This window comes from Bos indicus, chromosome X, assembly GCF_029378745.1.
Source record: "Bos indicus isolate NIAB-ARS_2022 breed Sahiwal x Tharparkar chromosome X, NIAB-ARS_B.indTharparkar_mat_pri_1.0, whole genome shotgun sequence".
NCBI lineage: Eukaryota > Metazoa > Chordata > Mammalia > Artiodactyla > Bovidae > Bos > Bos indicus.
In genome coordinates this window covers 39,200,614-39,224,996 of record NC_091789.1, presented here as the reverse complement: position 1 = coordinate 39,224,996, position 24,383 = coordinate 39,200,614, and the positions used below count along the sequence as shown (strand labels likewise).

At 59.7% G+C, this 24,383-nt stretch overlaps 1 protein-coding gene across 12 annotated transcripts; it reads left to right on the top strand.

The window, feature by feature from the left end:
• Positions 1–187: 187 nt before the first annotated feature.
• On the top strand, positions 188–23,075 carry HCFC1 (host cell factor C1). 12 transcript variants are annotated; one of them, XM_070784054.1, is made up of 26 exons: positions 188–1,490; positions 6,568–6,716; positions 6,870–7,030; positions 7,581–7,789; positions 8,685–8,769; positions 9,268–9,374; positions 10,468–10,647; positions 10,730–11,089; positions 11,319–11,479; positions 11,877–12,074; positions 12,395–12,619; positions 12,713–12,817; positions 13,176–13,395; positions 13,765–13,907; positions 14,046–14,184; positions 14,307–14,527; positions 15,022–16,369; positions 16,567–16,730; positions 17,361–17,805; positions 18,173–18,490; positions 18,701–18,819; positions 18,905–19,042; positions 19,344–19,529; positions 20,105–20,405; positions 20,797–20,860; positions 21,078–23,075. In XM_070784054.1, the coding sequence occupies exons 1-26, from the start codon at positions 1,298–1,300 to the stop codon at positions 21,115–21,117; spliced, it is 5,979 nt and encodes a 1,992-aa protein (XP_070640155.1). In that variant the 5' UTR covers positions 188–1,297; the 3' UTR covers positions 21,118–23,075. The 12 variants fall into 12 exon arrangements, with proteins under 12 accessions (XP_070640155.1, XP_070640153.1, XP_070640150.1 ...); XM_070784052.1 differs by having other exon boundaries at positions 17,229–17,805; positions 18,170–18,490; XM_070784049.1 differs by having other exon boundaries at positions 17,229–17,805; positions 18,170–18,490; positions 20,967–23,075.
• Positions 23,076–24,383: the final 1,308 nt, after the last annotated feature.

Below are 24,383 nucleotides of genomic sequence, written 5' to 3'. Positions count from 1 at the left end.
CTATTGACGCCCGCGGACGGCCGGGCGAGGGGAAGTGGCAAGATGGCGGCTCCCAGGACGGAGGCGTGGAGGCGCGCTTCGGCAGCAACAGAGCTGGGCACGCCTGTGCCTGACGCGAGCGCAGCCTGACCTCAGGCCGAGCGTGCAGCGGCCCCGGTCCCTTGCCGCGAAGCAGCGCGGAGTTCCTTTAACGGGCCTCGGCCGAGAGGAGAAGCCTGCGAGGGCGGGGTGGGGGGGGGGTGAGAAACAGTGACGTCGCCCGACTCCGCCCCCTCGCCCGACCACCGCTGCCGCCATGTTTAGTTGTTACTTCTTCACACAAGATGGCGGCTCCCAGGGAGGAGGCATGAGCGCCCTGCCGTTACCGCTCCTCCTGCCGTACAGTTGCCACTTCGGGGCCTAACTCTGCCTTTTTGAAGCGGCTCCTGTGGAAAGGAGTCATAAAGAGGAAAGCGAGGATCGGACGCTGCCTTGCGTTTGGTTTGCAGTGGAAGAACTGACCCGGGAGGAAGAGAATAGGGGGGAAGGGGGAGCTAGTCTCAAGATGGCGGCTCCCAGGGCGGCAGGCGCAGCCTGAGCAGTAGAGGCGGACTAAGGGTAGACGCTCGAGACCTCACGAGCCATACGGGCAAGTCTCTGAGCAGCCCTCAAGAACTCAAGCTCGTTTCACTGGCCTCTGGCGCGCCTCTATTCCTTACGAGTGTCGAGGCTGTTAAGGGAGCGGCCTCTACACTAAGCGCTGGGCGGGGAAGCGGGACGGTCTCAAGATGGCGGCTCCCACAATTGTGGTCTGAGCGCCGGCGGGGCTGAGACAACCGCTGCGCTTGTGGCTTCTTTCCACCCGCCCCGGAAGCCGGCCAGTGCAGGGGACTCGGGGGGTGTGGGAACCGGGCCGGGGCTCCGCCATTTCCGGCAGGGGAGGGCTACGACTGAGGAAGGGAGGAGAGAGAGGCGGCTCAAGATGGCGGCTCCCAGGGCCTCCCGCTCGAGCTTGTAAGTGGGAGCTCCCAGGCAAGTAGTCAGGGCGGCGGGACTCGACGGCCTCCAGCTTCTCGGGTCCAGGCGCTTGACAGTTTCAAGAGGCTCTTGACAAGACGCGGTAAGCGAGAAGAAGGGGAAGAGGAGAAGGGAAGGAGAAAATAGTTAAGATGGCGGCCTCCATGGAGCCGTCCACCGCTGTGTGAGGAACAGTTTCTCAGTGAGAGCCACCTTGGACGAAAAGGGGTGTGTGTGAGTGGAATTGGGGGGCTCCCTTCCCACTTGGCGACTCTTCTCCACCGCGCCCTTTCCCGGAACTATGGCTTCGGCCGTGTCACCCGCCAACTCGCCAGCGGTGCTCTTGCAGCCCCGCTGGAAGCGAGTGGTGGGCTGGTCGGGTCCAGTGCCCCGGCCCCGCCACGGCCACCGCGCCGTGGCCATCAAGGAGCTCATCGTGGTGTTTGGCGGCGGTAACGAGGGGATAGTGGACGAGCTGCACGTGTACAACACGGGTGAGTGCAAAGCCCGCTGGGTCCTCGGATCTTTCCCTCCCTTCATCTCCTCCTTCCTCCTTTCCTCCTCCCGTTCTCTCCCTCCTTCCTCTCCTCCCTTCCCCGGCTGCCCTCTTCCCCCCTCCTCCCATTCCCTCCTCCAGCCGCACGGGACTCCCCTCCGAGACCCTTTGCTCTGCATGGCTTGTCTGTTCTGCCCTGCTCTTGTCCCCATCCTGACACCCCTGCTTCTCCTGCCTTCGAAGGGGGTGCCTTTCAGTATTGGAGAGGAACCCTCTAGGCCGGCTGGTGAGGGAGCGGGGGCGGCGCCCGCGGTGGTGACTTCAGATAAGACACCGTTACCCCCGCCAACTAGGCGGGCAGATGCGTCCCTTTGGCGCAGAGTCCCACCCCACCCCACCCCCATGCCTGCTAGGCTCTTCCTCATCTCTGGTGCGCTTTGGGGAGCAGTGACAACTTTTAGATGACAGACGAGGTGGCCGTCTCGAGAAAAGGGGCAGAGTTGACCGGCGTCAATCCTGACCCAGGGACGGGGTGGGCAGGCGGGCGGTGTGCCACGCTGGGGAACTGTCGTCCTGGGGCCCCACAAATCCGACGACGCTGCCGTTCCCCACTTGCAGTGTCGACTTCTGCAGTGTTTCCCTTTCCGTGGCCCGTGGTCTGGATCTGGGGCCTTTGGCTGGAAGAGAGGGATTAGTTGCGGTCATCCCACAGTGGACCGAGGAGGTTACCCTGCCCATTCCCAGGCTGCCCCTAAACCCGAGGCTGGGTTCATTGGGAGGAGTGAGGTGCAGTCGCCTTGGGCCTGTTGTCTGGTACCCCTGTTCAGTCTCTAGAGCTTCGCGGCATCCTCCTGCGGCTCCCTCCCCCATGGTGGCCAGTTGGTACACCTGGTGCCTTCGTGGGCCCCAGCTGCCTGTTGAATGGAGGCTGGCCTGGGGAGAGGGACTGAGCGTTCTCACTGGGGGCAATGGGCCTGGGCACGTTCTGTTCCGGAGCCTGAGAGGCGGAGGTGGGGCTGCTGCAAACCCCCTCCCGGCTCATAGTGTGCTTTTAGGAAGCTCTCCTCCGCAGTTCCAGGTCGCTTTGGGATCAGCCACGGCCAGGGGCTGGCTTCTAACCCTTTCCCCCCACGCCAGCTCATCTGCCAAATGCCTTTGGCTCCCGAGCTGTCCTGTCCCAGGGTTCTGGCGGGCCGGGGTCCTCGGGTCTGGGCACCCCGTGTTCCCCACCCCACCCCACCCCCGCTGCTGCCGCCCCCAGCTCCAAGGTTGCTCTGAGCTAGGCTGTTGGTCCGTGCGCTGAGGATTGGAGCCGAGCTTTCTCTCAGTTCAGTGCTCCTGGCCCGCGCCTCCCCTGAGGCACAGAGTTCAACATGCTCGCGTCTTAAAAGTGGTTGACCCTACGAAGTTGACTTTCCGAGGCTGGTGGGTTGCCGGTGACCCTTCACATTCTGGGTCGGAGCACCTGTTGCCTCTGGGGAGGCTGGGCTGGCTGCTGGAGCTCGGTGCCAGATTGGACAGCTGCGGTAGCAGCGATTAGCCCAGTAAGGGAAGGCTGAGGGGCAGGGCTGTTTTTACAGAAGCCAGGGCGCTCAGCAGAGCCTCCTCAACCCCTCGGACCACCTTCCTTCTTGTAAGGCCTGGAGCAGGTTTCTTGGCAGGGAATGCCAATTTTAGAAAGTAGGCCAGGGGCCTAATTACCATCAGCTCCAAAGGCCACTTCTTCCTGGGGCCTCTGTGTCGACATGCGTGTATTAAACTGAGTTGACCATTTCGGCATTCACTTGTTCCCCTTCTGGAAGGGTACATTGTGTAGTAGTGGGAGCCAGCCTTCCAAAGGGCCTCAGCCCTGGATTCCTCCAGGGTACCAGTTTGGAAAGTGCCCCAAGAACTCCCTCGGCGACTTCTCGCCGCTAGTGGACGCGGGTCCCCGGTCCTCACCGCGTGTTAGTGTTTCCTGTTTGACGGAGCCTCGAGCTTCTGCTGTTCTCAGAGAGCTGGGCTTGGTGTGGCCTCTCTCCCACCAGCCGGGGCACAGATGCCCAGCATCCTTCTTAGGGCATCTTTAGTGCTGCCTTGACAGCTGGCCGCCTGCTTACCTTGTGTCTTAAATGAGGTCAGAGCATATTCTCTAGTTTCTTCTTCTGTAAGAGGAATGCTCAGAAACTCATTGTTCAGAGAGAGTTCCCCGTTGCTAAGACAAAAGACCCTAGGGGGCACATGCCTGCTTTGCCATCTCAGGCAGCTCAGAGATCGGGGGTGACGGGGCTGGGAGTGGCAGGTGTGCACTGAACTGGAAGGGGGTGCATGAGGAAGTGTGTGTCCTTCCTCCCCAGTGGCCGTGGAACACTTCCCTAGCTTTTGAGAGACCCATCCTCGACCTCAGGGAAGTTTCTGGCAACACCAAAGTGGATCACCCAGGGGCCCTGGCCCTGACACGGTGGGGTGCGCCCTGGTGTGCGGAGGCTGTGGCTGCTGGGCGAAGCAGCGGTTGAGGCAGGTCTGCCTCAGTGGTTCTCCAGCGTCCCCAGCTGATGACGCTGGAAGGAGCCTTGGAAAACGGCTAGTGAAACTTCCTTGTTTTCACACACGCGGACCCTGGGGTCTCAGGCGGGACGTGCTGGGTCCAGGATCACCCTGTTGGCTCTCTCGGCCTTCGGTTTGGTTATCAGGTGCAGGCCCCCGCTTTGGGGACACCTCCCGGGCATGCTCTCCCTGGAGCTAATTGGTTACTAAGTTGAGCTTATCTCCAACCTGTTCACCCTCTGTTCCGGGCCTTTCGCGTTCTCACAGGCACTTCCTGCCCGGCCCCGCCGGTTTCACTTGTTGGGAAGTCCTGTTCAGCCTTCAAGGCCCTGGGTCCCGCGTCACCTCTTCTGAGAATCATCTCCCCCACTCCGTGCCTCCTAGCACCTGCCACCGCCTCCACCATGCAGGAAGCGGGGCGGTAGGGTGGGGGGCGCTGAGCCACCTCTTCCGGGGTACAGACATCTCTTCCTAGCCCCCCTCCCAGCCGAGAGTGGCAACAAGCCAGAACTGAGCGGGGAGGAGGGACCCGCAGGGGTCGTGCACCACCCACCCCCCTAGATAAGTGAATGAGGGGTGATAGGATTAGGGGACAGCTGCCATCTCAGGGCAGAACCAGGCTTTGGCCCGGAACCTGTGCTGCCTGACAGCATTCTCCTGCCTGGAGTGTTCTAGATCGAGGTCAGCCCCTCCTGGGTGCTGCACAATGAGCTCTTGGGATGTCACCAGTCCCTCTCGCCCAGTCCCTAAATCAGGTGGCAGGTGACCCAACACCTGTGGGCCCGTCCCTTTCCCATGTAGCATCCCCCCCGGCCCTCAGGGAGGCACCTGGCGGTCCCTTTCACTCAGGGACAGGGTTCTCGTCTCCTGTGTCTGTCTGACCCTGTGACCTCTGGTCAGTTACTTCCCCTTTCGGCCTCTGTTCCTGTGTCCAGTTTTTTAAAGTTTGGTGGTTCAGATGGTCAAGCATCCGCCTGCTATGAGGGAGACCCGGGTTCGATCCCTGGGTTGGAAAGATTCCCCCGGAGAAGGAAACGGCAACCTGCTCCAGTACCCTTGCCTGGAAAATCCCATGGACAGAGGAGCCTGGTAGGCTACAGTCCATGGGGTCACAAAGAGTCAGATGCCACAGAGCGACTTCACTTTCTTTTCTTTCCCATGGAAGGAGGTTCAGAGGTCTGTGTCAGCATTTATCCTGGGAACTTGGATGTAGCTCCTTCGGGCACTGCGTGAGCCATCTTCCTCCAGTTTGTGTAGGGCTGAGGGCTCAAGCCTGGAAAGCTGCTGCTCTTCTCGGTTTGTTTTTGCGCCTTGAGAAATGATAAGGCAGACCTCCGGACTCTGGGGCCAGGGTGCATGCTGCAGGCAGGGGAGACGGAGGGGAGTGCTGGGCGTCCCCGAGGCCCAGTGACTCCCCTGAACTGAGGGTGGGACCCACAGCCCATTCCAAGGATGTGTCCACCTGGGAAGTGGCCAGCCAGGGTACCTTTGTGCCGGGAGGTGGAATGTGCTTTGGGGTGCGGGGGAAGGCCTCTCCCCACCTTGAGGGTGGCCCTTGAGGGTGACGCCATGGGAGTCCGGTTACCCAGCATGGAGAGGGTGGTAGGGACCGGCCCCTGTCACGCCCTGGGAGGGGCTCCATTGGCGCTCAGGTCCCTGCCCTGTCCACCGTCTCCTTAGTCCCGATTTGCTCGCCCGTGTTTGACCAAAACTGATGGAGGGGCGTGGAGTCAGGTTTGCAGCTGGCTGCTGGTTTGAAGTGTCTGGTGAGAGAGTGCAATGTGTGTTTCAGAGGATAGCCCTTCAAATAACACAGGACAGGAGGAGTCCCTCCAAAGAGGGCAGTGTTTTCCCTGTGACTTTGCCAGGAAGCCCCAGCAAGGCAGGCAAGGGACTGGTTGCCTGGGAGGAGCAGGGATGCCAGGTGGAGCAGGGGCAGTTGGGGAGCTCCACCCTGGCTTGAGGCGGCAGACTTGAGGCAGCTTCCAGGGCTGGGAGGCTGCCCACCACCGCCTCTGCCTGTGTTCTGGAGGAGGGAGCTGTGGACCGTCGCCGGGGAAACCACAGCAGAGCTCGAGCGTGCCCCCACGGCTTTCCTCGGCCTGTACTCGGATTGCTGCCCCTGGGCTGCAGCATTTGCTCTTTCAGCCATTGAGATGTGCAGCCAGCTGTGGGCCTCCAGGAGGGTAGCTTGGGTATTAGATGTTTCTTTCCAAGTCCCCATAGAGTGGCGGGAGGTGGCCCCATCCCCAGAAGCTGACGGATTCTCTTGTCAGTGACTTCCTGCTTATTAAGATGACCGTGATGAGAAGCAGGGTGATTTTGGGGTGGTCTCTGAGGCCAAAGGGTTTGGAAGATGGCTTAGAGGGTCGGCAGTTGGATGCTCAAAGGAAGAAGTCCCACATCCTTGGGTAAAGAGGCGCTGTCTTAGCCTGTCCTTTCTTGGACTGTATTTTGAAGGCTGGTGGGTTTAGGGAGGCAGAGGGGTAGTGGTTTTGGTTCTGGTGGCTCCCAGGGTGTTCTGACTTCTGCTAACTTTTGTCCTCCAGCGACCAACCAGTGGTTCATCCCAGCTGTGAGAGGGGACATCCCTCCTGGGTGTGCAGCCTATGGCTTCGTGTGCGATGGGACACGCCTGCTCGTGTTTGGAGGGATGGTGGAATACGGGAAGTACAGCAACGACCTCTACGAGCTCCAGGTAGTGTCCTGCTTGTCAGAGCCGGGGCAAGCCCTGCGCCACCCAGACCTTCTTACTCCAGTCAGGTGCCCCTTCCCACCCCCAGCAGCCCCTCCGTATGTGGCAAACAACCCAGCTCACCCTTGAGTTAATCACTAAGCCTTGATTTTCCAGGCAAGCCGGTGGGAATGGAAGAGACTGAAAGCAAAGACGCCCAAAAATGGGCCACCTCCGTGTCCTCGGCTTGGGCACAGCTTCTCCCTTGTGGGCAACAAGTGTTACCTGTTTGGGGGTCTGGCCAATGATAGCGAGGACCCCAAGAATAACATTCCGAGGTGAGGCTTTGTCCTGTTCGTGTGGAATCCCATGAAGGCCGGGGTGCTCGCCCACACAGCAGTCAATTTTGCCGTACCAGGTCCCTTTCGTTTGTGAAAGAGGAGGGTGGCCCTAGACGCCCTCTAAAGAGCTTTCCAGTGCTGAGGTGTCTTAACTCCCAGGAGGCCTCGTGGGAGGAGGGTTGGTTCTTCCAACCTTGCCTTGTGCTGGTTCCTGCTCCTCAGACCCAGTTTTGAGCTGGTCCTTCTCGGTGCCTGCAGGCTTCATGATGGGTATCTTCCAAGGGCCTTTCTAGAATCTGCAGGTAGTCCTGAGCTGGTGCTCCCTTTTCACCTCGGAGGTCCTCATGTCATGTCCAGCTTCGTGCAGGGCAGCTGAGCACACCCCATCCTGCTGTTCCCCTTCCATTCGCACCCCTCCTTAGGGGTGAGGACAGAGGTAGAAGGATTTGGAGTTCGTGTAGCCTTAGCCCCGATTTGTCTCCCCAGGAGTCTGCCATTCCCCTGTCAAAGCGGGTGGCCTGCCCTAACCTGACCTTTTTTTCCCCAGGTACCTGAATGACTTATACATCCTGGAACTGCGGCCGGGCTCTGGAGTGGTAGCCTGGGACATTCCCATCACTTACGGCGTCCTGCCCCCACCCCGAGAGTCTCACACTGCAGTGGTCTACACTGAGAAAGACAACAAGAAGTCCAAACTGGTGATCTATGGAGGGATGAGTGGCTGCAGGCTGGGGGACCTCTGGACCTTGGATATCGGTACGACGTGGGTGTGGCTGCTCCTGTGGTCTAGGAGTGCAGCTGGTCTGCTGGGCAGCAGGCATGGGGTGTTGTGGTGGGGCTCTTGCAGAGGGGGCATATCCCGCCTAGCACCCTACTTGTGACTGGGTCAGGATAGGACCTATCTGGGGCTGTCCTCTTTGCCCTGAGCTTGCAGTGTTTAAGAAAGAGCAAGGCTCTGTTGGCCGAGTCTATCTGTTAGCTTGCAGTAGAGTGAGGGAAGAAGGAATGGCCTTTCTAGAATGACGTTGTGTGGGTAAGGTAGCACAAGTCCCTGTCAACTCATCAGTAGTCATGGTGTGCCAGGAGCAGGGCCCCCTGGTCTATCCCAGTCAAGAGGGGTTGCCCAGACGCGGTGAGAACCCTGGGGGCTATTTGGGAAGGTCGACAGGCAAGGAATCAGGAGTTTAGGCTGAAAGGAGTTCAGGCTTTTCACCTGGAGAAGGTGGCCGACTGTATAACTACAGAGGGTTAGGGGTCCTGTAGCGTTGCATCAACGTTCCAGAGAGCGGATTGGGCATAGAATTCCTAGTAGCCCTGGGTCTGTAGATGACGGAGCTGACCGTGGGTGAGTGCCTCTTGAGGAGTGGGAGGTGCTATGGCGCGTGTGGAGGGTATGGCGATGGCTCCTACCCCCACCCCCAGCCCCAGTCCCGGTTCATAGCAGGTGCTCGGGAAAGACCGCTTGGGAAGTGCCAGAGCCTGGTGATCAGGGGGGCTCTCAAGGCCTGTTGGGAGGCCAGGTGTGCAGTTCTTGTGCTGTGTTGATATCTGCTTTCCAGAGCCTTCCCCACATCTGGGACACAGCCTCTGGGTCAGAGGGCATGTGTCCCACCTGGTGTGAATAACCTTCTCTTCCCACTGCTCCACACAGAGACTTTGACATGGAATAAGCCCAGCCTCAGCGGGGTGGCACCTCTTCCTCGAAGTCTCCACTCGGCCACGACCATAGGAAACAAGTGAGTAGCCAGCCGTGGCTTTTTTCTCTTTGTAGCCCCCATCTCCGACCCCCATGGGCTCACAGTTTCGTTCCAGCAATCCCTGAGGCCTGAGGAGACCTCTCTTTGGCTGGGCTGGCGTTCAGCAAGCAGCCTTGTCTTCCCCTTATGACCCTGGGGGACCAAAAAAAAAAGAGGGTAGAGGGACACAGATTGTTCTAGATCCTCTGCAGCCGCAGCTGAGTGTCTTTGTCAATGCCAAGGTCCCAAAGTGAATGTAAGGCTGATGGGGACAGAGTGGAGCTTTGGGTGAGCTACACCGAAGCTACATGCGCTGGAGGTGACACAGTTCTTGTGAGGGCTGAGCCACCAAGGCAGAGAGGGCCACATTCAGAGCTTTGTGCGTCCCGGGGAGAACTAGAGGACCCAGTGTGTTCAGGACGTTCTGGATGGAAGAGGTGACCTCAAGCTTGGCACCTCGTCCACAATCGTCTCCTACTCTTCCCTCCCTCGTCCCAGAATGTACGTGTTTGGTGGCTGGGTGCCTCTCGTCATGGATGACGTCAAAGTGGCCACACACGAGAAGGAGTGGAAGTGTACCAACACTCTGGCTTGTCTCAACCTGGGTATGGCCTCCTCGGGCTCAGCGCGGCCTGCAGAGGGCTGCGGGAGGCCGGCCCACCTTGGCCTGCGGGCTGTGTTGGGGGCGCAGGGGGCCGAGCTGCTTCTAGGCCGTGCCTCTAGAACTCCGCGAGGCGTAGCCAGTGGTCCAAGCGCCCTGAGGGACGCTCCTTGACGTGTTTTGAATAGGCTCTTCCTCACCGGCGTAACCACGCAGTGCCTCCCTCTGGTCTCCTGTTGGTGGTTTCTCACCCACCCTGCAGGGACCGTGCTATAGATGCAAGCGTTGCCTATAGGTTCCTTAAAAACAGAGCACACAGGATGGCGGCCTGCTCTACGCAGCGCAGTGCCTGGCCCTTGTGTTTTCTCTGTCCCGGAGACCATCCCATCCCCGCAGGGCGAGTGGCTCATTCTTTTGAATTGCGCTCGTGGTGTCAAAACTTGCACCGACGCTGCTCCGTGAGTATCCTTGCACCATTCTCGCCACGTGCAGGTGTATCCGAAGGGGGACAACCTAGAGGTAGCCTTGCCGGCAGGGGGATGTTACCAGACATGCAGATGTCCCTAGCAGTGCTCACCGGGCCGGCAAAGCATACACTCTTCACCAAGCCCAGTAGGTGCTTGACTTCCCACAGGCCAGCCCCAGGTCCCCTCCCCTGCCTCACCCTCAACCCTGGCTGCAGCAAAAGGAACATCAAGCTGCCAGGCACCTTCTGGGTTAAGTTTGCCTTTCTCTTATCTTGAGTGAGGGTACGTATTTTTCTTTTCTGAGATCTTCTGTCACGTTTTCCATAACTTGCGTTCCTCTTTGCCCATCTCTTTCTAGAGGCTTTTGTGTTGCTCCATGTGCAAGAAGGGGAACCTTTGACTGTGTTTTTCATGTAGTTTTCCCAGTTTATAGTTCGTGGTTTCTAATTTTGTACAGTCTTTTTGCCATACAGAATTGTATTTTTTTTGTTTTTGTCTTCATCTTACTTTAGTAATCTTGGATGACTTCCTGGTTTTAATTCCCCATCCCTGACAGCAAAAGGCCAAAGAGCCCCTGAGGGTTGTCGGTTCCTCTGTCCCCTGCTGACCTTCACATCCTGTCCTCCCTAGATACCATGGCTTGGGAGACCATCCTGATGGATACGCTGGAAGACAATATTCCCCGGGCCCGTGCTGGCCACTGTGCGGTAGCCATCAATACCCGCCTTTACATTTGGAGTGGGCGTGACGGCTACCGAAAGGCCTGGAATAACCAGGTCTGCTGCAAGGACCTCTGGTACCTGGAAACGGGTAAGGCTAACTGGAGGAGAGCTGCCACACCCACCCCCTAAGTGTCTGCCTTTCCCTCCTCACCAGTGATGCTCTCTTACAGAGAAGCCGCCACCTCCAGCCCGGGTACAGCTGGTGCGAGCCAACACTAACTCCCTGGAGGTGAGCTGGGGGGCCGTGGCAACAGCCGACAGTTACCTTCTGCAGCTCCAGAAATATGACATTCCTGCCACGGCTGCCACTGCCACCTCCCCCACACCCAATCCAGTCCCGTCTGTGCCTGCCAATCCTCCCAAGAGCCCTGCCCCAGCAGCAGCCGCACCTGCCGTGCAGCCGCTGACCCAAGTAGGCATCACGCTCCTGCCCCAGGCTGCTGCCGCGCCCCCGACCACCACCACCATCCAGGTCTTGCCGACGGTGCCTGGCAGCTCAATCTCCGTGCCCGCCGCAGCCAGGACTCAAGGTGAGCCGGGCGCTCGAGGGCAGGAACTGGCTCACCCGGAGGTGGCATGCCTGAGCGGGGGCTGCTAGACCGCACGCCTGGAGGCCGTTAGTGCAGACCGGAGGTTGAGTGCTGCTGTGGGGGCCTGGTCCTGACCCGCGGAGACTGTCCCCAAGCAGTGCTGGAAGGGTGGGAGCTGAAGCCCAAGCAGGTCCCGGAAGTCGCTCACTTCAGCCCCTTCTCTGAGCAGGTGTCCCGGCTGTGCTGAAAGTGACTGGTCCTCAGGCTACCACGGGAACCCCGTTGGTCACCATGCGACCTGCCAGCCAGGCTGGGAAAGCCCCCGTGACTGTGACCTCCCTTCCCGCAGGCGTGCGGATGGTTGTGCCTACACAGAGCGCCCAGGGGACAGTAAGGAGCCAGGGCAGGGCGCGGTGGGATGTTCCTGGTAGTGGCGCATTGGCGGGGTTTGACTCCCACCCTGTGCTACCACCTTTCATCCAAGGCCTGGAAAGTGCTGATGAGGCAATCTCTCATCACTAACTTCAGGATTAGTAAGCTGACACCTCAGAATGGTCTCCTCGCCATCTGATCTCAAGGGCATTTTAAATATGTATTTTCTGAGGGGAGAAGCTAGCCAGCTGGGGTTTGATGTGGGCCTGGTTGATGGTGGGAGTCCAGGTCTGGGGTCAGTAGAGCAGCGCCTGGCTTTCCTCAAAGCCAAGAGGTGCTGCTCCAGGAAGCAGGGATTGGGGCTGCCTCGGGTCTGGTGCTCCCTGTGGGCTCAAGCTCCTTGTGTCCCTTGCAGGTCATTGGCAGCAGCCCGCAGATGAGTGGCATGGCTGCATTGGCAGCCGCGGCTGCTGCCACCCAGAAGATCCCTCCTTCCTCGGCACCCACGGTCCTGAGTGTCCCGGCTGGCACCACTATCGTCAAAACCGTGGCCGTGACGCCGGGCACCACCACGCTCCCAGCCACTGTGAAGGTGGCCTCCTCGCCAGTCATGGTGAGCGTCCCTCGGGGCTGGTTCAGAGCCCACAGCCTTGGGGCCGGGGGCTTCTGGGCACCGTCATTAGACAGTGGTCACTGCTTCTGGCCTTTGGACCAACCATAGAGGATGGAGGTCCATGGTTGGTGCTTGGTGGGGGTTGGGGAATAAGCTGGCAGCCATGGGGGTGTGGCAGTCTTAGACCTGTGGCCCAGTGACCTCCCTTGTTTCGCTAAAGGAGAGGTGAACAAAACTGAGCTTGGTAGACATACACAAATGCACAGGGGCCAGCTCTTCCCCCCACCCACCCACCCACCAGTCTTCTTTGCGATCTTCAGGTGAGCAACCCAGCCACTCGCATGCTGAAGACTGCAGCTGCCCAGGTGGGGACTTCCGTCTCTTCTGCCGCCAACACATCTACCCGTCCCATCATCACCGTACACAAGTCCGGAACCGTGACAGTGGCCCAGCAAGCCCAGGTGGTGACCACAGTGGTGGGTGGGGTTACCAAGACCATCACCCTGGTGAAGAGCCCCATCTCGGTCCCAGGAGGCAGTGCTCTGGTGAGTGACCAGCACCAGGAACGCCCAGCCCAGGCCATGCCCTCGACCGGTCTCTGGATCACTTATTTTGGTGCGCTGTCGTTTCGTTTTTAGATTTCCAATCTGGGCAAAGTAATGTCAGTGGTCCAGACCAAACCGGTTCAGACTTCGGCAGTCACAGGCCAGGCATCTACAGGCCCGGTGACTCAGATCATCCAGGTGAGCTCGTGGACCCTAGACTAGGACCCTGCCTAGACGAGATTCCATGAGCTTGAGTGGCTCAGAAGGTCCTGTTGCTTGGTTCTGTTACTTGCAGTCTTCAGAATAGTTCAAGCTGTTTGGGCTGGCAATAAATCCTGGCCAGACCAGACTCACCATTAAACTTGCAGTTCTTCTAAAAAATGACAGATACATATGTGTATCACTGACTGACTCTGTTAGACACCTGCAGCTAACACAGTATCGTAGAGCAACCAGACTTCATTTAAAATTCGATGATGACAACAAAGCCACACTTTGTATCCTGGCAGTGACGCCCATTCATCTCAGCCTTCCCCCATTCATTTTCCCCTTACAGACCAAAGGACCCTTGCCAGCCGGGACCATCCTGAAGCTGGTGACGTCTGCAGATGGCAAGCCCACTACCATCATCACGACCACACAGGCCAGCGGGGCAGGGACTAAGCCTACCATCCTGGGCATCAGCAGTGTGTCCCCCAGCACCACCAAGCCCGGCACCACCACTATCATTAAGACCATCCCCATGTCGGCCATCATCACACAGGCGGGCGCCACGGGTAGGGGCCTTCCCCGGTGTGCTGGGGAGAAAGCAGGTGAGGGGGTAGCCAGTGTGCAACATCTTTCCGTTGAGGTTTTTCACTCTGCACTACCCTCTCTTTGCCTCTTGTTTAAGATTTTCCTCTCTGCTGCTCTACCCTCTCTTTGCTTCTTATGTAAGATTTTCCCGTCTGCTCTGCCCTTGGCTTCTTGTTTACGATTTGTCAGGAGGTAGCAAGGATACGGCTGCAGTTCGTACTTCTTTGTTTTAATTGAGGGGCAACAGGCGTAACTATTTGAAAAGAGGGCCCAAGAGAAGCGGGCCCGGGTGGGAGGCCAGCACTGTGGCCTGGCCCTTCCTGAAGCCAGGATGCCCCCCTCTCCTCTAGGCGTGACTAGCAGTGCCGGCATCAAGTCACCCATCACCATTATCACCACCAAGGTGATGACTTCTGGAACTGGAGCCCCCGCCAAAATCATCACGGCTGTTCCCAAAATTGCTACGGGTCACGGGCAGCAAGGAGTGACCCAGGTGAGGTGTGCCTGGCCCTGTCTTCCCTGAGGGTCCAGCCTGGGACCGCAGCAGGCCACCTGGAGCCTGGGAGGGGCAGCACAGGGTCTGTTCTGGCCAGCCCCCAAGTGACAGGGGTCCTTTTCTCCGGTTTTCCAGGTGGTGCTGAAGGGCGCACCTGGCCAGCCAGGCACCATCCTCCGCACCGTGCCTATGGGGGGCGTCCGCCTGGTCACCCCTGTTACCGTCTCTGCTGTCAAGCCTGCTGTCACCACACTGGTTGTCAAGGGCACCACAGGTATGGAGGCCTCGGGGTGCGGGGCCGCAAGGGCAGTGTCGGGGTGTACCCTGGCCCCACTCACCTGGGGAGAACAGCCGCACCAGCTGCTGACCGCCTGCCCCTGCCCTTCCCCGCCTCAGGCGTCACGACCCTGGGCACGGTGACAGGCACCGTCTCCACCAGCCTGGCCGGAGCCGGGGGCCATAGCACCAGCGCCTCACTGGCCACACCCATCACCACGTTGGGCACCATCGCCACCCTCTCAAGCCAGGTGATCAACCCCACTGCCATCACTGTGTCTGCGGCGCAGACGACGCTGACAGCGGCCGCTGGGCTTACCACACCCACCATAACCATGCAGGTAGGGCAGTCGGAGCTGCAGTGTGCCGCCGGGCCCTTGGTTTCCCTCCCACATGTGGAACCCGTAGGATGGTTATCCTGGAGGTGCATAATCGCGATTTTTAGTCACTGCCTGCTAGTCTGTCGGGTTGAGATGATGTATCTCAGCCGTGTTTAGCATTTGAGCACTAGGTTTTTGCATCTTGAGCTGAATTCCTGGTGAAGTGGTGAAGCTGGCCTTAGCACAGCACGGGGTCAGCCAGGTTTCCCCCCACCCCCGCCCGACCGAAGGCTTGCCCCAGCCTAGGCCCTGCTCTTCCACCTCTTCCTGGTTCCTTTTTTCTGGTCCCTGAGCCAGTCAGTGTCTTGGAGTGAGGGTGAGCAGGTCCTAGACTTGCCAGGGTTTTTGCTTTAGCTGCCAAGTCGCTGATCCCAGGGGGAACTGCAGGTAGGTGGCAGGGGGCAGACACGGGAGGATGGGCAGCAGCACTAACTCCCTGTGTGCCCTCTCCCCAGCCTGTCTCCCAGCCTACCCAGGTGACTCTGATAACGGCCCCCAGCGGGGTGGAGGCCCAGCCTGTGCACGACCTCCCAGTGTCCATTCTGGCCTCCCCTACTACAGAACAGCCCACGGCCACGGTCACCATCGCTGATTCGGGCCAGGGTGATGTGCAGCCCGGCACCGTGACCCTGGTGTGCTCCAACCCGCCGTGCGAAACCCACGAGACGGGCACCACCAATACAGCCACCACCACCGTCGTCGCTAATCTGGGGGGGCACCCCCAGCCCACCCAAGTGCAGTTTGTCTGCGACAGACAGGAGGCCACTGCTGCTCTCGTGACCTCCACGGTGGGCCAGCCGAATGGCAGTGTAGTTCGTGTCTGCTCCAACCCGCCGTGTGAAACCCACGAGACCGGCACCACCAGTACAGCTACCACCGCCATGTCTGGCATCGGAGGCGGGCCGCGGCGAGACATCCGGCTCGCCTGCGCTGCCACCACCATTCCCACCGTGGTCCGGGTCAGCGTGACTGCCGGGGCGTCAGAGGGAGCTCAGGTTTCCATCAAGCCCGCATGCCAAACCCGTCAGACCAGTGCAACCAGCACCACCATGACTGTGATGGCCACCGGGGCCCCGTGCTCGGCTGGCCCACTCCTCAGACCAAGCGTGGCCCTCGAGGCCGCTGGCCGCGGTGCCACTCTCTTGCAGCTGGGGCCACTGAGTGCCCAAGTCAGGCCCGGTGGCGAGGAAAGGTCCCTTGCCGGCCTGGGCCCGCTGGTGTCTGTGGGGCGCCAGCTGGAAGTGCATCACACGCACACGACCAACACGCCCACTGTGGCCCGCTCCGCCATGGGTGCCGGGGAGTCCCACGAGCTGCTGGGGGCCCCCACACTTGTGTACGAGAGCTCAGCCAGCGCCTCTGTGACTGCCGCGGCCCTGGAGGCACTGCTGTGCCCCTCGGCCGCCGTGACCCAGGTCTGCTCCAACCCCCCGTGTGAGACCCACGAGACGGGCACCACCCACACACCCACCACGGCCACATCCGGAGGGGCTGCAGGCCAGCCAGAGGGCGGGCAGCAGCCTCCTGCCAGCCGGCCCTGTGAGACGCACCAGACCGCTTCCACTGGCACGACCATGTCCGTCAGCTTGGGCGCCCTGCTCCCGGATGCCGCCCCCTCCCACAGGACCCTGGAGTCCAGCCTGGAGGTGGCAGTGCCACCCGCAGTCGCCCCTCAGGCCGGTGCTTCGTTGCTCACTCCTTTCCCGACGCAAAGGGTGTGCTCCAACCCGCCCTGTGAGACGCATGAGACAGGCACTACGCACACGGCCACCACTGTCACCTCCAACATGAGTTCCAACCAAGGTAGGTGGACGCAACCAGCTGGGTCCCCATGGGCTCCCAGGCCCAGGGCTCACCGAGAGGCCCACACTTCAGTTCTGTGGAACCCAGTTGCTCGTTACAGGCAGGTCTTCCAGGCAACCGTGTTTCCTGGTGGCAGAGCTGGGTGGTAGCCCTGCTAGAGGAGGGCCTGTCACCCCACTCTCTGCTTGTCCCACCAGACCCCCCACCGCCTGCCGGCGACCAGGGAGAGGTGGAGAGCACCCAGGGCGACAGTGTGAATATCGCCAGTTCCAGTCCCATCACGACAACAGTGTCCTCCACGCTGACGCGGGCCGTGACCACCGTGACACAGTCCACGCCAGTCCCAGGCCCTTCGGTGCCGGTAAGAGCCCAGGAGGGTCCCTGTGACCTGGTGTGCCTGGGCCCATGTTGTTCCTGAACTGGACAACAGGTGGTGCTGTTGCTCCAGGCACGTGCCGCTCCTGGCTCCTTTTCCAGACCATAAAAGGGCAGTTTATCGCCTGACAGGGCAGGGCACAGGAGGCCCCAGTCCTTGGTGGGTGTCCTATAGGTGATTTTATTGTTGTAGCTGGTTCTTGTGGCTCATCACTTGGCTATGGCGTGGCACAGCAGGAGTTGGGCCCCTTTTGTGAGACCAAGGGGTCTCTCTGGGGATGGGTTAAAATGGGCCGGCAGGTCAGGGGTCTCACTTTCTTTTGCCATGCGCCCTGCTGCTCAGTGACCTACTGTTCCTGTCTGTCAAGCAGGGTTGTGGCAACCCATTGAGAATGCAGATCCCGGCCCACAGGGAGAGATGAAGGCCTGCCTGGTTTCGGTCTTCCTCTCCTCCCCTCTGACAGGGGCTTCTCTCCCTTTCTAGAAGATCTCATCTGTGACTGAGACTGCCCCAGGGGCTCTGACCACCGAAGTCCCCATCCCGGCCACGATTACAGTGACCATAGCCAACACAGAAACTTCTGACATGCCCTTCTCTGCTGTTGACATCCTGCAGCCCCCAGAGGAGCTCCAGGCCTCTCCAGGGCCACGCCAGCAGCTTCCACCACGGCAGCTCCTGCAGCCTGCCTCCGCGCCCTTGGTGGGGGACTCCGCCGAGGTCCTGTCAGCCTCCCAGAGCCCTGAGCTCCAGGCCGCCGTGGATCTGAGCAGTACAGGGGACCCGTCTTCAGGCCAGGAGCCTGCCAGCTCGGCTGTGGTGGCCACCGTGGTGGTCCAGCCACCGCCGCCCACCCAGTCCGAAGTAGACCAGTTGTCCCTCCCCCAAGAGCTGATGGCCGAAGCCCAGGCGGGCACCACCACCCTCATGGTGACAGGGCTCACCCCAGAGGAGCTGGCAGTGACTGCTGCTGCTGAAGCGGCCGCGCAGGCTGCAGCCACAGAGGAGGCCCAGGCCCTGGCCATACAGGCCGTGCTCCAGGCCGCACAGCAGGCTGTCATGGGTAGGTGCTGCACGTAGGCCATCTGGCTCAGCAGGCTGTCCTCGCTTGAGGCCGGGGGGTAGCCCTGAGGGAGGGACAGCCTGCTCAGGGGTAACGAACCGCGCTTCGGGTGCCTCCCTCCAGGTGACTTGAGCAAAGGGAGCTTGTTTGCCACCAGGATGGCACAGTACGGCCTAATCGGGATGGGGGCTGACTTTGGTATGCAGGCAGGAGGCGGGTCTTGCCAGGGGGAGGGCAGAGGAGAGGTCTGGGGGACAGGCTCTGAGAGCTTGTGTCTACGGATCCTGCCCGTCGCTCTGAGGGCAGTGGTGGTGGGAAGCCGGGGCTGGCGTCCCTCCTGAGTCGTTGTCTTCTGCCCCTGGAGCAGGCACCGGGGAGCCCATGGATACTTCAGAGGCGGCCGCAGCGGTGACACAGGCAGAGTTGAGCCACCTGTCGGCCGAGGGCCAGGAAGGCCAGGCGACCACTATCCCCATCGTGCTGACACAGCAGGAGCTGGCTGCCCTGGTCCAGCAGCAGCAGCTCCAGGAAGCACAGGCCCAGCAGCAGCAGCACCACCTGCCCACGGAAGCACTGGCCCCGGCTGACAGCCTCAATGACCCGACCATCGAGAGCAACTGCCTCAATGAGCTGGCCGGGGCTGTGCCCAGCACCGTGAGCCTGCTGCCCCCCACGGCCACTGAGAGTACGTGGGGCCCTGCCTGGCCATGGGAGGGTTGGCCTGCAGCCTTGCTCCCCTGGGGAAGTCAGTTGACTGGGGAAGAAAGTCTTGTGAGTGGGGTCCCAGGTCCCTCGGGGTAGAAACAGGCCCGGTCGTGTAGCCCGGGGGAGGGGCTCCTGTGCAGAAGCCCGGTCTCTGGGGCCTTTGCTGCTGACACCTTGTTTTCCTTCCCAGGCCTGGCCCCGTCCAACACATTTGTGGCCCCCCAGCCGGTCGTTGTGGCCAGCCCCGCGAAGCTGCAGGCCGCAGCCACCCTGACGGAAGTGGCCAATGGCATTGAGTCCCTGGGTGTGGTGAGTCTGGAGTGATGAGGTGAAGTGGGCTAATGGATCCGGACTCGGAGGGTGTCCTGATCTCTTCTCCCTCTCTGCCTGCCAGAAGCCAGACCTGCCACCGCCACCTAGCAAAGCCCCTGTAAAGAAGGAGAACCAGTGGTTTGACGTGGGGGTCATTAAGGGTACCAATGTGATGGTGACACACTATTTCCTGCCACCCGAAGATGCTGTCCCGACTGATGTATGTATCCCTGGGAGCCAACACCCTCAGGTGGGCAGGGATTTGTGAATCTAAGGGATGCTGTCTCTGTCTCAGGGCTGACCCCTCCTCACCCCTCCCCCTTGCAGCCTTTGAAGCAGTGGCAAAGCTCAGCCCTGGCCGCCCTTGCCCTGGCCCCCTTGGTCATGATGGGGCTGCCATGGCCGCCCTTTGCCCACCCCACCGTCCCCGTGGTGGAAAAGTGCTCCACTGACTCCTGCAGCCCTGTCGGTGGGATTCATGTCACTCTCATCTCTCCTGTTCGCCTGATCTGTCCCTGTAGGATGACTCGGGCACCGTGCCCGACTACAACCAGCTAAAGAAGCAGGAGCTGCAGCCAGGCACTGCCTATAAGTTCCGCGTCGCCGGGATCAATGCCTGCGGCCGGGGGCCCTTCAGTGAGATCTCAGCCTTTAAAACGTGTCTGCCTGGCTTCCCAGGGGCCCCGTGTGCCATTAAAATCAGCAAAGTGAGTCTTGTGAAATCAGCCTCTGTCCTCAGCTAAGCCCGTGCTTGTGGGGCTTTCTTCTTTGCTGGGCTGGGCGGGGGTGATTTGGGAAGGGCCCCTGAGATGTAGGCAGAGTCCGGTGGGTCTGGGCTGAAGCTTCTGGTCCTGTCTCTGACACTGCGTGAGCCGTGACTAACGTGCTCATTTACCTAATCCTCTAATGCCTAAACTCCCTGACGAGGTCTGGGCCTGTGGTTCTCTCCATTTTTTTGATGGGGAGACTGAAGCACCAAGAGGCTAAATAACAAGACATTTGTTAGGTGACAGAACAGGTCTAGGAAAGTGTTTGGTGTCCTGGTTCATTTTGCCATTATGTCAGGCTGCCTTCCAGGTGGGGGCAGACGAAGCCATCTCTTTGGAGCTCCTTGAGCTCTGTTGTGAAATAGGTTTGTTGTGTTAGGAGAGGGGTGAAGAAGGAACTGTCAGTTCTGAAAGCTTCGACTCAAGTCTAGGTTCTCTGTCCTCTGATGGGCATGGAAGGAATAAGTCACAGAGGCCGAAGACAGCCCCCTCGGTCTCTGCTTTCTCTGTTCCAGAGTCCAGACGGTGCTCACCTCACCTGGGAGCCACCCTCTGTGACCTCCGGCAAGATCATCGAGTACTCAGTGTACCTGGCCATCCAGAGCGCGCAGGCCGGTGGTGAGACCAAGAGCTCGACCCCGGCGCAGCTGGCCTTCATGCGGGTGTACTGCGGGCCCAGCCCCTCCTGCCTCGTGCAGTCCTCCAGCCTCTCCAACGCCCACATCGACTACACCACCAAGCCCGCCATCATCTTCCGCATTGCTGCCCGCAATGAGAAGGGCTACGGCCCAGCCACCCAAGTCAGGTGGTTGCAAGGTGGGTGTGTGTGGGGCTCACTCTGGAGAGGGATAGCTCTTGCCAGCTGCTGGCCTGGTGAGCTTGACCCTCTGGAGTGGGTGGATCCCTCACCTTGCCTGGTGCTGTGGAGAAAGCTCCTTGGGGGGCTGTTGGAGGGGAGTGGGCACGGGAAGGGCCAACAGGACCTGGAGGTGGGGGGTGGGTGCCCAGGCTTCGGGCTGCTCTGTCAGTCGGGGGGACAACAGCAGAGGCCTCTAAGCTGTGTCCAGAATGGCCCTGGGGGGTTGCATGCAGGTGGCCAGGACCCTGGGGCACATGCCCATGGGAGGGGCTGGCACACTCGGTGCCTGGCTGCACTGTGCTGGGCGACGTCGGGGCTGCCCGCCCACTCCCCCTTTTCTGCTTTCAGAAACCAGTAAAGACAGCTCTGGCGCCAAGCCGGCCAGCAAGCGGCCCATGTCGTCTCCAGAAATGTAAGCAGGGGGTGCCTTTCCAAGAGCCTTCTGGGGCCGGGAGTAGGCGGACCCTGAGAGTAAGGAGCAGTGGGGACAGCCGGGCCCTGCTTCTCCTGAAATGCAGGGGGCCGCCCAGCCTAGGGGGCAGCCGGAGCCCTGGCCGAGTCCCACTCGCTTCGCCACGCAGACCCACGCTGATCCTGTCTTTTTTTGCCTTTGCCTCTCATCTTCCAAGGAAATCCGCGCCAAAGAAATCGAAGGCAGACGGTCAGTGAGAGGCAGCTGCCCGGCGCCTGGCTTCTTCTCCAGCCTCCCCTCTGCTTCAGGACCGCCGCCCGCCCGCCCCGCCCCGCCCCGCCCCGCCCCGCCCACCCCACCCGCCTGGCGCGCACTCCACCCTCACGAGCCAGCAGCTGCCCTCCTCTCCCCTTCCTCTCTCTGTTTTTACAAGAATCTTGAGAAAGCACATTTTACAATGGCTGTGAGGAGGGGGGCGGTGGGGGAGCGGAAGGCAGATGCTAAAGAGCGAGCGAGGGAGCGGGCGCCCCCCCTTCCTCCAGGGAGCCCTCAAGCGAGAGACCTAAATGCACGGGAGCAGATGGAAAGCCCACCTCCTCCAAAGTCTGCACACCTCTCGCTGTTGCCCTTGGCTCCAGGGATCAGCCAAGGCCCGAGGAGTTGAGGGGGGGAGCTTGTAGAAGCACCTCCGGCCCCCTTCCCTGCCTCTAGTCTCAGAGGCTTGGGGGGCACCCCCCCCCCACTCCGAACCGGGTATCTGTCTGGTTCTATTTTCTTTTGTGACCTTAGCATTTCTTGCCACGTGACGCCCGCCTGCCCTTTTGGTTTATCCAACCCTGCCCTGCCTGGCAGTCCCATGGGAAGCTGACACGTTTTCTCAGAGGCCTTCGTTCTCCCATCCCGTTCTCCCTCCCCTCCTCTTACCATTCAGAGAAGAAAAAGTGAGGGGCGGAGAAGGAGCCCCGTGGTGGCCTGAGCAGTGTTCTATGAAAACCTCCCAACGCCCACCTGGGGCCTCGAGGAGCCCTCCCACCAAGCCCGGCTTCGACCTCTCTGGGGTCGGGGTTAGGGGCCACATCACCAACTGCTGCATTTGTTGTATTTTTTTTAAGTTGAAATGGATGAAGTTAACAGTTTTATTGTAATTTTAGTCTTAGCGTGTGGGGTTTTGTCCCTTTTTTTGTTGTTATTAGTTGTGTACAGAATGTGGATCTTTTTCTGTTTGTTTGTTTGTTTTGTTTTGTTTTTTTTTTTAACTTTTCTCCTTGGCGAAGCCTTGGCAGGGATCTTTCTGGACGAAAAAGTGAGGGGCAGCCAGGGCAAGACTATGGCATTTTCCCTGTGGGCCTGGTGTCTGCTGCCCAGTGCGATTTCCTTCTTTCTGGCCCCTGCCCTGTGCCCCGCTGCCTGTCCCCAGGCCTCTGGGATGATGGAGGGTGAGTGGTCAAATCTTGCCCCCCTCATGGGCCATGGCTCCAACACTTAGAGGCTTGAGCTTGAGAGTCCTCTAGAGCCCGGAGTCAGACTTCCTGAGGACGATGGTGCAAAGGCGTGGGCACGACCCGATACCCAGTCCTGGGTCCGTGGCCCTCTCCATGACCCCCAGGCTCCCTCCCTGGCATAAGCGCTTAGAGCATCCAACACACACAGCCGCCGCTTCCTGCGGCCACCCTCTCTGGGCAGGGATGGCACACATTGGACAGGAACCCAGCCTCTGAGGCTGCCTGGGATGACAAGTCATGCGGTACCATCGACGCTACGAAGTTGGGCTCGGCTCTGCTGGGAGCGGCTAGTCCAGTGCCAGCTCTGCCTCATGTCCAAGGTTTTCAGCAAGGAGTGAGACTTGCGAGCAAGTCACACTGAAGGATTTGAACCGAACAGCCGGTCTTCAAAGCCCCTTCCTCTGCCCTAGAGATGCAACTGGGGCTGGGAAGACCCCAGCCTCTGCAGACCCCTGCCCCTAGCCCCCACCCTCTGGGGCCTCTGTTGTATTATAGTATATTTCACTGTGGAAAACGTCACGTTTAGTCACCTTGGAGCCCACCGCCTGATCCCATTGTCTTCCCCCCAGCCCAATTCCTGAGCGCCCTCTGATCTCTGTTTCTGGAAACAGTACGCCCATTCATTATTGTAGAGTAACCCTTGTGACTCAATATTACCATAGTGCGATGTCGTTTTGTGCTATTTTGAACAATTAAAAGACTTTTTGAAATAACGACCTGCTGTCGCTGTGTCCGAGACTCCCACGGGAGGAGGCGGAAAGCTGGGCCCTGCAGGGCTCACAAACCACCGTCTTCCGTCTGGGAGATTTTTGCTCCCAGAATTGTGCTTCCCATCACCTCCCACAGCTCAAAAGTGCTGCGAGCTGTGGCCTTGGCAGCGAGCTGTGGCCTTGGCAGCGAGCTGGTCTAGGACTGGGTTCCCCCTGGAAGATCCCACAATGGCAGCCAGAATGCAGGTCACAGGCCAAAGGGGCTCACTGGACAGCTGCTGCTGACTCTGTGGAGGCCATGTCACCTCCCTCTTCTCCCTCATTAGAGGACAGGGGGCAACCACCATGCTCCTTGGACTGAGAGCTCACAGCCCCTAGGACAGACCAGCATCACTGGAGGGACGCACCTGTGGTCAGGGGGCGCTGCTGGAGTAACTCCTGGCCTGGCTCTTTGTGCACATGGGCCAGGGTCCCCAACTAAACAATCACACTGTCGGGTTGCGGTGCCAAGGCTAAGATCGTGGTGTAGCCAGGGGCAGGCAAGCAGTATCAGTCCTCAGTGCCAACCAGGACAAAGGGCCAAAAAAGCCAAGTGGGGTGGCCAGGGTGTCTGGCTACCTTGGTGCCAGACAATACAGAGAGGACCAGTGAGGGTACTGCCCTGCTACACGGATGGGGCTCGGACACTCCTCTGGTACCAAAATCCAGCAGGTAGGGATGGAAAGTGGTCAACGCAGTTTGGGAAAAAAAACTACAGACAGAATTTAAAATTCAAGTTTTAAAGATGGGACTGGGGGACTCAAGACCTCAGATAAAGCGCCCTGTTCTCAGAGCCACATCACGTTTATTTAGTGTCTTGGCAAACAGGAATTATCTGCTGTGCTCCGATGAAGTCAGCCTCCTGTGTCCCTGGTCATGTCTCCCATTTTATTGATTACCTTAAACTACCTCTGTTACTTTCTTGTACAAGGGGTATCACCTAGCTGGAGGCCACAGACACGCATATGCCTCGGGAAAACATCTTGGTGTGTGCACAAGCAGCCTTCTGAACTTGTGCTGACCTAGCATTCCAAGGTCCACACTATGTTTTTCCTTAGCTTAGCAGGGCATGACGACCCCAACTCATCAACCTGATGTACTTTTATTTGGGTTATGCTGTATTGCTATATTTTATTCTTTGCCCATGGGGTTTTTCTCATGATTTAGAGCAACAGGTGGCTGACTATTAACCCCTGCACCTCTCCACTCAGGGCACACCATGGCACCTCACCCCAGCACATGCTCCTCTGTCCCTGGTCTCCTCTCTGTTGG

What these genes read in the sequence shown, in the direction of transcription:
- HCFC1 (XM_070784045.1), top strand. Translation starts at nt 1,298, where the DNA reads ATGGCTTCGGCCGTGTCACCCGCCAACTCGCCAGCGGTGCTCTTGCAG. An exon ending in GCCACGACCATAGGAAACAA is followed by an intron (nt 8,770 to 9,267) that starts GTGAGTAGCCAG and finishes CCCTCGTCCCAG; the next exon opens with AATGTACGTGTTTGGTGGCT. An exon ending in GTGTGCTGGGGAGAAAGCAG is followed by an intron (nt 13,432 to 13,764) that starts GTGAGGGGGTAG and finishes CCTCTCCTCTAG; the next exon opens with GCGTGACTAGCAGTGCCGGC.